At 40.8% G+C, this 12344-nt stretch overlaps 1 protein-coding gene across 3 annotated transcripts in view; it reads right to left on the minus strand.

Annotated features, from left to right (window-relative positions):
* The window catches only part of LNPK (lunapark, ER junction formation factor), a 150909-nt gene that overhangs the window by 54299 nt on the left and 84266 nt on the right, over positions 1 to 12344 (minus strand). For all 3 annotated transcript variants that reach the window (XM_077448064.1, XM_077448062.1, XM_077448063.1), the window contains exons 7-8: positions 2879 to 2962; positions 1663 to 1720 (exon numbers count right to left, since the gene is read on the minus strand). In XM_077448064.1, coding sequence (XP_077304190.1) covers positions 1663 to 1720; positions 2879 to 2962 — 142 coding nt within the window. The remainder of the gene's footprint in view (positions 1 to 1662; positions 1721 to 2878; positions 2963 to 12344) is intronic.

The following is a 12344-nucleotide window of genomic DNA, read 5'->3' on the forward strand; positions in this document are numbered from 1 at the left end:
AGGTAACCAGCTTCTGTTACATGGACATCAGAGCAGGAGAAAAAATGACCTGTCTGCAAAATTTTATAACAAAACTATGAAAAAGTTTTTTTTGTTTTTGTTTTTTTTAATTCTTTGTTTCTTTAGCAAAAAAGAAAACCCAGTGGTAATTAAATACCATGAAAAGAAGCTCCATTTGTGTTAAAAAAAAAAAAAATTATAAAAATATGTTTTTGTTTAGGTACAGTGTTGCATGACTGCACAATTGTCATTCAAGGTGTGCCAGCTCTGAAAGCTGTAAATTGGCCTGGGCAGGAAGGGGGTATAAGTATCCAGTAAGCAAATGGTTAAAATATAAGTTCACGGAAAACAGATTAACCTTTAGGCTCCATGCACACCGGCTTAAAAAAAACAAAACACAACTTTGCTTCTACAGGAGTTGTGTTCTGACTGTGCAAGCAGCTCAATGTTATTATCCTGTGTGTCCATACACATTAGGACGTTGAGGCATATTTTGAGCTCAACGTTGAGGAAAAAAAAAAAAAAAAAAAAAAACCTTCTGGTTCGCGTTTCTGACTTGTCGCTTTTCTCTCCTAGTCTAAACTTAGAACAAAAAATACTTTATATGAGCGTTTTTTACTCCCAAGAGAACAGACTTTTTAAGCTCAGTGTGCATAGAGCCTTCAAAGTTTAAGAGTTAAGCCTCTAGTAAACAAAAAATATTTTGTTGCTTCCCCTGCAAAGAATTGCAAACATGCGACAATCCTGCCAGTGAAGACCGCCTTTTTCTTCTGATTGGGTGACAACACCTCTGCACTGCTCCTAAATTCAGAGCAACGTTGTACCCTTCATGGTTCCAGGCTTGCCATATAATGGAATGAGAAGACTTTGCAGGGGGTGTGTAATATTATATATACACACACACACTATATATATATATATATATATATATATATATATATATATATATATATATATATATATATATATATATATATATATATATATATATATATATATATATATATATGGTCACTAAAAATTCATACCAATATAGCTCATCAATAACCCCCCCAGCACTGTGAGCTGCAGTATTAGAAGGGAGGCCATGTGAGAGAGATACACACACTAGGAGCTTTTATCCATATAACTGGATTTGGGGCCCATTTAGAAGGTCACACTGGAGCCATTTCATGTACTTTAAGAATCATATGTTCTAATCATCAAATACCACTACTGACACGATACAAAGTCATCATAAAACATACCTTTAAAGTAAATAAAAAATAAATAAATAAAAGTGCCCTATATTCTCTCATATACTATCAAAAGTTTACATCCAAATGATCTCCATTAAAAGTGGGCAGTTGAGTTGAGCTAGCTTTTACTGAAGAGTATGAAATGTCAGGCCACAGTTAGTTAGCCTTTAGTTTCTTTAATGCATTTCAGACTTCAATGATGAGCTTTTCCTGTAGCAGTTTACTTAATCTCCCACACATTCATTAAAGGTATTACTTATGAATCTGAAGTTAGAGATTAAGACTACATTCTGAAAAATTCATCAGTGGAAATAACAGCAATTCTGACTATGGTAGCCTTCAAATGAAGCAATGAAGAGGATTTGTCTCCCTTACCACACAATGCACGGGTTTACTATTGTTTTCAAGTGATTACATTTAGTACCTTGGCCTTGTCTTGGAGTAGTATTAGGAGAAGCAGCAGCAGAAGGGATCTCAAGTTCCTGATAGAAACAAAAAACGCACTTAGTCAGATTTGCAGCCCAATTCAGAGAAGCAATTTCAAAATGACAAGGCCACATAGCAAAATTCCAGATTGGGGTTGTGAATCACACTACACCCAAGCTAAACATTTTTTTAAACAATTAAGGGTACATTTAGCAGTTGTAGAAACATGTGTAGGGGTGTTGCAATATGTATAAACTTGTCTTGAACAGTAGATTTAAGCTATATGGCCTGCAAAAGTTCAGTACTGTGGGTGCTAAATCCAGCAGTTTTCCATTTACCTGTCAGTAAATACAATTCAGTATAAAGGTACTGAGGATTTAGGTCACATAACCACAAACTGTAGCAATGCAGGTACTGTTTTTTACACTAAATACAATAATTTTACAGCTCCCAATTCCATCAAAATTTTAGACGCGGTGTAAAAATCTACATAAAAACCAAATGCAACGATTTGCAAGTGTCAAACCCATATTTTGTTCACGACATATCAAATGTTTAAACTGAGAACAGTTACCATTTTAAGAAAAAAAATATATATATATATTTTTGAAACTGATGGCAGCAACAAGTCTCAAAAAAAGCTGGGACAGGGCAACAAAAAGCTGCCAAAGTAGTACTAAGGAAGAGCTGGAAGAACATTCTGGCTTTTCCTCCTTGGTTTTCACCTGGTGCAAAAATCTCAGAATTAGATATCCTGAATTCGACTGCTGTGTGGGACAGCAGGGGAGTTTTTTTTTGTGCGCGTTAGGCTCCAGTCACATCTATGCATGTTGCTTTTGAGTGTTTCTAAAAAGTGAAGACCCTTTCCAAAAATGCTGACGCACAAAAATGCATTGATGTGAACATATTCTATAGGAACCCATATATTTTTTTTAAAATGCGTCTGCAAAAAAAAGGATGAAAAAATTAATTTTGTGAATGCAGCTTTAAACTAGAAAGAGAAAAAGATAAATGAAAACATGCATGCTTTACAAAGTTTGCTTGCAGAATTTATTGTAGACATACAAGAGTTTTCAGACAAGTAGTACTTTGTAAAAATGTATATCAGTCATGCTACTAGTCTCCGGTCTATTCAAATCGGATCAGCTTAAGACAGCAAATGTTTCCTAAAGCACAACTGAACTTTTAGAAAATTACTAATTATATTTACTCACCTTGGACTTCTTGGAGTCTGGATCAAACCTTTCCAGAATCTGCTTAGCCGTCTTGTAAGTTTCTTTCTCCATAACCTCTTCAAGCTGCAATTGAACATTACAAGCAAGTGAGATTTAAAAAAAAAAAAAAAAAATTATATAATATAATATATACACATACACACACACACACACACACATTCTTTTCACAGAGTAATGCAAATAATCTCCCAGGTCTTATAATTATTGCCCCACCAAGAGTAGAGTGATACTGGAGGAACAGAGGGATGTATCCGTTCATGAATGCAATTTTCTGCATCGTCACAATAAAACCCAAAATACGGTCCCGGTCCAAAAGACTGAAAGCTGACCTTCAGTCATTTTGTCATCTTTCCATCTATTAACCACTTCAATACCGGGCACTTAAACACCTTCCTGCCCAGACCAATTTTGAGCTTTCAGCGCTGTCGCACTTTGAATGACAATTGCGCGGTCATGCTACACTGTACCCAAATGAAATTTTTATCATTTTTTCCCACAAATAGAGCTTTCTTTTGGTGGTATTTGATCACCTCTGCGGTTTTTATTTTTTGCTAAACAAATAAAAAGATACCGAAAATGTTGAAATTTTTTTTTTTTGTTTCAGTTTCAAAACTTTGGAAATAAGTAAGTTTTCTCCGGCACCGATGGGGCGGCATTGTATTATAATATACTGTTGTAATGGATGCCAATCAGTGCCAAATAATGCATGCCAATCAGTGATGCCCAATGTGGGCACTGATTGGCATCCATTGTGGCACTGACTGGAATCCCTGGTAGTCTAGGGTGACATACCTTGTCCTGGGCATCCCTGGTGGCGTCCCTGGTGGTCCAGTGTGGGCATCCTCTGGGGTCTGCACTGATAATTGATCACCACAGACCCCCCTGTCAGAGGAGCAGCCGATCGGCTCTCCTCTACTCGCGTCTGACAGACGCGAGTGAGGAAAAGCCGATCACCGGCTCTTCCTATTTACACTGTGATCAGCAGTGATTGGACACAGCTGATCACGTGGTAAAGAGTCTCCGTCGGAGACTCTTTACCGAGATCGTAGTTGCGGTGGTGTCAGACTGACACCCCGCAACCTGGGGGCGCACAGCGGCTCAAAATCCTGATCACGTCATATGACGTCCGATCAGGATTATGAAACCACTATGCCACCGTCATTTTGTTATAGGGCGGGCAGCAAGTGGTTAAATCTTCTGCCCTTGCTGTTTTAACTTTGGATCATAAAACTTTTTTTCCTGCCAGTAATTACCGTATACAGCTTACTTCCTCCTTCTCTGGTAAAAAGCCTAGGTTTATGAAATTGTGCACAGCTCTCTGTGGGCCAATGAGAGCTGCAGTGCTGAAGAGCTGGAGGTCTGCCTCGGTGTGCGAGTTAATCCAGGAAGTAAACAGGCAGCAGCTTCAGTTGCCCAGTTGAAATGGATGCAGCCAGACTCAGTGGAGGGAGATTTCTTCAGCATATTTGGCAAGTACAGAATCGCAGAATATATAAAATATGCAAAGTGGTTGGAGGGAAGCTTCAGAATGGCAAAGATGTTATTCCAAAATTATATGAGCAGATTGCCTTTCCTCTTTAAACAAGGTAGCCACACATAGGTGATATAAGCATAAAACATTAATACTTCTTTCTTATTGGCAAGCAAAATAGAGATCTGTGCCAAGTTTCAATTGAAGTCTGAAATCATTGTCAATGCGACAATAAGGGGAATCTCTCTAAGTTCTAGGGCAATGTCACATTGCAAACCAATAAGGGGTTTATTCTCATCTACAAAAATAAAAACACTTTAAAAAAAGTTTTGACTAGACTTACACTTTTGAACCGACATGTCCTATCTAGAATCTTACTATTAGTCAAGTGGCAATGCTTTTCATATCTAGGGATCAATGTAGATTGTTCTGGAATTTAGAAGAGCAAAGTCTAAATTTGCATAAAATTAGCCTCCTAGATTTTAAGACTCTAAAAAAAGGTGCTCTGAGAATAACTAAACAGTAGTGGTGCACCAAAATAAAAATTTGGTGCCAAACAAACAAAACCGAAAATTCAGGATGCACTTGTCCGAAGCCGAATATAATTATATATATATATATATATCTCCACACACATTAATACACTTAATTTTAGTATTATATTCGACTTTTTAATATTATGAATTTAAATTATTAATTTGCCAGTACTGGCATCTTTTGAAGCGGCATTAAAAATCCTGTTTGCAGCATTATTGGCAAAGCGCAGCAAAATCACATCTTCCCATTGAAAACGCAGCAAGAACACATTAAAAATGCACCCGCGTTGAGTTTTTGAGTCACATTACCCATGAAAAACCCACCAGAAGCAAGGTAAGATTGTGGCAAAATTACAGTAAACTTGCGGGAATTTTCAATAGCTATTTTCTTTCGGCACAACGCTTTAAGAACCATTTTTGGCTGATCATTTTCAGTGCATTACTACAAAAAATGTAGATGCAAGTTTTCTAATCGGTAGAGCTGGTTCACACCAGATGCAGTTCAGTGTTTTTTCTCAATGCATGGACAGTCTTTAACCTGGATTCCAACGCAGTAATTCACACCAGTGCAGTGTGTTCCAGTGCAGTCATCCAAAGTAAAACATGCTGCATTTTTTTTCTGGATGGTACGCGGCAAAACACATTGGAAACACGCGTCCTCAATTGTGATGAAGACACATAAAACCACGCATGCAGAAACACATTCGGAACGCAGAAATCGTGTTGTGAACTGGCCCTTAAAGAGGAAGTAAACCCTGATGAGTTTACTTCCTTTTTCATTCCCTGCAAAGGCAAAGCATAATGGACTACTATGCATCGCATAGTAGTCCATTATGTGTCACTTACCTGACACAGGAGCCAGCGAAGTCGCCCCTGTCCCCTGTAGTCCGCCGCATCCATCTTGTGGGTGGCGTCTCGCAGCTCCGCTGCTGTCATTCGGCGAAGCCGCGATGAAGTCCCTCCCGCGCATGCGCACGGGAGTCGACACGCGCGGCATCTTAGTCATCGACGATGCCACGCTCAGTGCGCCTGCTCGCCGATGTCTACGGCGCATGCGCCGTAGACAGCGGTGCCCATCTTCGGGCAAATATCTCCTAAACCGTATAGGTTTAGGAGATATTTCTTGGACCTACAGGTAAGCCTCAATCTAGGCTTACCCGTAGGTCAAAGTGGTGTGTAAGGATTTACAACCACTTTAAATTTGTCAATGTGTATACCGAACCAAGTTGTTCATATTGGACGAAGATCTTTTTCACAGTTTTTCACAGTAAAACAAAATTGCTTTAAATGCACTTTCAAAAGCCAATCAAGCTTTGCCTCAACTCAAAACTGTCAAGTATAGGTAATCTATTAGCCGATATAATGAGTGCAAAGATAACGAGTGCTCAACAGCCACCTCACGTAATAGTAGCAGTACTTTTCCCTTATCTTCAGCTACTTGAGCTCTTAAAAACGAATGGATAGAAATGTATCGCTGGTATTTAACGGCTTTATTGCAAGGAAACACCAAATGTTGCTAATTGTTTACATATAATGAGGAGAATAATTACATGCAGCAACTTCAATAATGGAATCTGCAAAAATCTATCAGCCATCATTATCGGAAGTTATTAGACATGACAGCAAATGACAGGCAATTCCTCAGATTTATTTCCTTGTACCATTTAATGCTATTAATTTAAAGAAGGTCGTTAGCCAAGCGCTTTGCTGAATAAAGTCTCGGTGCCAATTAACTGCTGTCAGCATCGATTGTAGATTATTTATTAGCAGAAGCAATTAGCTTGCTCCAAATGCTGTGAAAACTCAATAAGAGGAAAACATTTCGGAAACTTGCCTGCTTGTCTTTAAAGGTTAAAGCTTCATTTTCCATTAGGGCTGAAAAATCTTTATTTCATTTCCTTTTGCTAAACTCCTTGAAGCAGTGCTCGGAGCTGTGGCATCATAGTACACAACTGCAAAATCGTTTATACATGTAGATTTCACAAAGATTGTGGCTATTGCAAAATCTAGTGAATAGCACATTAGTAAGAATGGTCACCACATCTAGTAAGGGGGTGCTTAAAGTGGAGATACATTATCTAAATTAAAAACTGCTAGAGGGTAGATTCTTTGGAAGAACAGGCATGTTTCTTCTACTATATGATCTGTTCTCCTTAGCAGTTTTTTATTTGTATACATTGCATGTGGTGCATACACAGTACAGTGTACTTCCCTGGCTCATTAAAGTGGTTGTAAACCCTTACAAACCACTTTGACCTACAGGTAAGCCTAGATTAAGGCTTACCTGTAGGTCCAAGAAATATCTCCTAAACCTATATGGTTTAGGAGATATTTGCCCGAAAACGGGCACCGCTGTCTACGGCGCATGCGCCGTAGACAGCGGTGCACAGGCACACTGAGCGCGGCATTTCCAAGAATGGAGCTGCCGCGCGTTTCGACTCACGTGCGCATGCGCGGGAGTGACGTCATCGCGGCTTCGCCGAATGACAGCGGCGGAGCTGCGAGACACCACCAACAAGATGGATGCGGCGGACTACAGGGGACAGCGGCGACTTTGCTGGCTCCTGTGTCAGGTAAGTGACACATAATGGACTACTATGCGATGCATAGTAGTCCATTATGCTTTGCCTTTGCAGGGAATGAAAGAGGAAGTAAACTCATCAGGGTTTACTTCCTCTTTAACCTGCATGTACAAGATACAGGCACCAGTATAGCTCCATGTGCAAGCAGTGGAGAGAAAATATTCACCAGATTCCTTGCATTACTGTACAATGAGATACTCCCTCGATCGAAACACTATAGAACAGCCTCTTTCAAATTTTCAACATGGGGAAGCCTTGAAATAACTTTCCTGTTCTCCAGGAACCTCTGCTAAAAAAGGACTTTCCAACTCATGATAAATTAGTGTGATAGTCCGTGGGAAGAATGCTCCTTATACTTGTCATTGGGAAGCATTACCCCCTTACAGATAGCTAAAAAGACAATGGTGGGTTGCCAAAGCGAGCAAAGCCCTTTCTTGTATTAAGAGAGGTATGGACACCAGAGAGATAATTTTACCCCTGTTCAAATCATTAGTAAGACCTCATGTGGAATATGCAGTTTAGTTTGGGGCACCAGTTCTCAAAAAGGATATTGGGGAAACTAGAGAAAGTGCAGAGAAGGGCAACCAAACTGATAAGAGGCATGGAGGAGCTCAGCTACGAGGAAAGATTACAGGAACTGAATTTATTCACTCTTGATAAGAGGAGATTAAGGGGAGATATGATCAACATGTACAAATATATAAGGGGTCCATATAGTGAACTTGGTGCTGAGTTATTCGCTTTATAGCCAACAAAGAGATCAAGGGGGCACTCTTTACATCTAGAGGAAAAGCGATTTCATCTCCAAATACAGAAAGGTTTCTTCACAGTAAGCGTTGTGAAAATGTGGAATAGAGTCCCTGCAGAGGTGGTTCTGGCCAGCTCAGTTGATTGCTTTAAGAAAGGCCTGGATTATTTCTTAAGTGTACATCATATAACTAGGTACTAACATTTATAGGTAAAGTTGATCCAGGGAAAATCTGATTGCCTCTCGGGGGATCAGGAAGGAATTTTTTCCCCTGCTTTAGCAAATTGGATCATGCTTTGCTGGGGTTTTTTGCCTTCCCCTGGATCAACTGTGGGTATAGAACTGGGTATATGGGATTGCATGATATATTTTTTTTTTGTGGTTGAACTAGATGGACTTGTGTCTTTTCACCCTGACTATGTATGTCTGTGCGAACTTATTTGAGGCGCAGAAATTTCTCAAGGAATCCCCAACCACCTCCTCTAGGATTCCATGGAACACAGATTGAGAAACCCTGCTATAGAATATCACTCATTGACACCTCACTTTTTCTTTTTATTTAACAAAGTCACAATAACGTCTAAAGAATAATTTTGTGATTTTCAATATTATTGAAGGATAAAGTCCAGGCTAAAGTTACTTCCTAGTAAACTGAGTTTCAGATGTAGGAGGGCTCCAGCCCTAAGGAACAAGCTGGTTCAGGTGTGTGTTGGATCCTCTAGGAAGAGGGGATTCTGCAGATGTGGCCCATGTAACAGTATCACAGAAAGAGAACACGCACCCTAATGTCAAATCGCACACAGCGGGAATACAAAAACCAAGTCCTTTATTGCATACAAGAGCACCTGCATACTGAAATGCCCATGTGGGCAAAAGTACGTAGGGAGAAACACGTCAGTTAGAATGGGGGGGGGGGGGGGGGGGGATAGATATTAGAAAGTGTTTGAAAAACTGTTTATCCAGACATTTTAAAAACCACCACAACTGTGAATCAATGAAGAGGCTCCAAATCACGTGATCAGCTGTCAGCCACTAACAGCTGATCACGTGATGTAAACAGAAGATCGGTAATCCCTCACGCTGACAGCGTGCGGGGAAAAAAAGCCAATCATCAGCTTCTGTCAGAGGGACATCGATCCTTCACACAGGGAGCCGTGGCTGCCTCATCTGTGCTCACCAGTGCCACCTGCCAGTGCTGCCTACTAGTGCCCATCAGCACAGCCCCATCTGCGCACCTCAATGAAGGAGAAAAAAATTACCCATTTTCAAAATTTTAGAGCTGAAATTTTTTTTTTCAAAATTCAGTCCATTTTCGTGTTTTTTTTTTTTTTGCAAAAAAATAAACCCAGCAGTGATTAAATACCACCAAAAGAAAAAGGGAAATGATGCCGCAAAAAACCAACTGGATGATAAATAAAAAAATAAGACAATAGAAAAAGATGAATGAATCACCAAAAATTAATAGGGATGAAAGTCAATGGGACTAAAAACCGTTTCAATTTCAAGATACACTGGCAGCTGCAACCCTGAGAGTAGAAGCACAAATCTAAAAGGCAAAATAGAACAAAAAGACAAGGTGCGCCAGACTCCGTGCATTATTAAAATTTTAATTTAATAGGACGACAACAAGCCAAATGGCTACTCACAAGAGGGAAATGATTTCAGGCATATGAGTAAAGGATCTGGGGGTCGGGGTCACTCTGCAGTCCGTGTAGTAAGCTGGCTTGGTCACAGTGCATATGGATGGTATGACGTTGAAGGATGAAGTGGCGGTGAGGTGGTGGTCAGGCCACTGAGTGCCCGGGAAGTAGGAAACCCAGTACATTGCGGGTCTCTGTGTAAAGCACAACAACCGGAACCATTGCAAGGATTACAACAAACTGTCGCAGATTCATATCTTTTGTTATTCTGAAGAAATCCATGTGTGTTTCTATGTGCCTCTGTTCTGAGTAGGTCTAATGGGAGTGGTTTCATAATCAACCGTCAGGTGTGGAGCTACAGGGCACTAATGTGGAACTCCACTGGGCCTACATCCCTTTAGATGGGATCCTATTGAAAGTCTCTCTCATAAAATCAAAATTTTTGTTGCAAGGGGTGCCTGAAATCTGACTTGAATCTTAGACTTCTGGGAAAATTGGTGAGCCAAATCACACAAGCAGGAAATGAGGTTTCTGGGGAGTGATCAGTACATACTGTGTACAGAAGCTTCAGGTAGCCATATTGCAACGTATTGTCAGAAAATTACATTGGCTGCAGATTGAAAAAAAAAAAAAGTTAATTTTTAATAACATTCAATTACAAAATGATAAATGTCCCTCGGGGAGGAGATGGTGTGGGGGTGGAATGCTGACACGTAGGATCATGCCAGAGATCCCGGCTCTGCCTGTGATCCCCCGCCTCCCCTGGCATGCTGAGACACCGAAGATGAAGTGTCGCTCATGCTTGCTGCCCAACCTCCCCCCAGTGCGCACTGCTCTGTAGCGCCACGAGTCAGCCTTTAGAGCTCATTCCCTGGCATGGTACAGCGAGGTCGGTTCTCCTGTCCCAAACACCAGATCACTGTCTGCTCCTCCATCCATACATCTGAGCGCCTTTCTGAGTGGTAGAGCGGCATCTTGTGGCTGTGAGCTGGTGACTGATGCGGGTGCTTCCTGGGACCGGCGGATGAGAGATCTCTTACTGGGAGCTACCGGCGCTGCTCTCAGCAGACTGAACCACAGAGACCTCTTACTAAGGCTGAAGAAGGGATTATTGAGGTGAGATTTGGAGAGAAGCCACTGCTGCAGATCCATCCAAACAGAAGCGGGAAGAATGCTAAATGGACAGTGGTAGGAAAAATGTTTGCCAAAATAAGACCCTAGTGAATGCTTTTTTGTTAAAGCTTGAATTTATATTTTTTTTCTCCTCTTGCAACGTTGATAGGCATCAGGAGACCTTATATGCACCCAGGAATTGCTTACGCTTTAGTTACTCATCTGTATCTAGTTCTAAATGAACTTTCCCTCTCCTTTTTCTTTTTATCATATAAATGGGAACATATAAGGAGAGCTAAACAAATGTTAGACACTAAATAAATCCTTTACTGAATGGCTTAAAGGCCAAAATTAACTTTACAACTTACGGTTACTAACTGCAACTAAATACATAGGCATGAACATATCCCCTCTATATGCTGATGTATACTATTGGGAGACCCCAGAGGTGCTCACGAGCAATTTTTTTTTTCCCCTCTCTCTATTTAAGTTTTTGCCTTGAATTGGTTCCTTCTGTACATTACCTGCCCCATTAAGGTGGTGAAGAGCAGGAGTAATTTGGCAAACCATGGAAGTATCCAGGGGTAGGGGTGTTGATCCCTAAATAGGCCTGCAGCAGGGCCCTCCCAGGAACTTAATATCTTATGAATCCTTTCCCTTCCCCTACTACCCAAGTATCTCTGAACTATAATTTAGAACTAACTTGGGAAACTGCTTTGCATTGTATGCTGGAGAACAACTGATGAAAATGAGGGGCAAGGCAAACGAAGCAGGTAAAGGAGCACCACCAGCTCCTAGCCCGGGAGGTATCCAGCGCTACATGTCAGCAGATACCAGTATAGTGGAGGATGGACATAGCAGCTCTAGGCAGGGGATTGCATTACCAACAGCAACCAGTAGGCAAAAAACAGGCGGAGAAAAGGGCAGGAAGACTTAACGATTCAGCCTCTACCTGCCCAAAAAGATATGGGAATAATTCCCAGTGAGGCCTCAAATTGGGGCGCAGAAGGAGGAGGAGGAGGAGGAGGTGAACCACTAATGGAAGATTTACAACCGAAGGAAGCTCAGGAGGGGGCCCCTCAAATTAAAGAGATGTTGGCAAATATGGAGATATCGCTAAAAATAGACATTGCCCCAATAAGGTCAGATATTGGGCAAGTTCTAGGTAGGGTAGAGGAGATGGAGGAAAGGCTGGATAACCACAATCAGGATTACACTTTTTACTCCCCAGTTCAAGAGTAATTTTCAAGGATCGATTATGTGCTAATAGAACACCAATTGGTACCATCTCTTGCTGACATTAAAGCAATTACTCTTTCTGACCACGCCCCAGTAGTGATCCACTTAGAACTATC

This window comes from Lithobates pipiens, unplaced genomic scaffold (assembly GCF_037356315.1).
Source record: "Lithobates pipiens isolate NorthernLeopardFrog02 unplaced genomic scaffold, aLitPip1_a1.2 Scaffold_22, whole genome shotgun sequence".
Classification (NCBI taxonomy): Eukaryota; Metazoa; Chordata; class Amphibia; order Anura; family Ranidae; genus Lithobates; species Lithobates pipiens.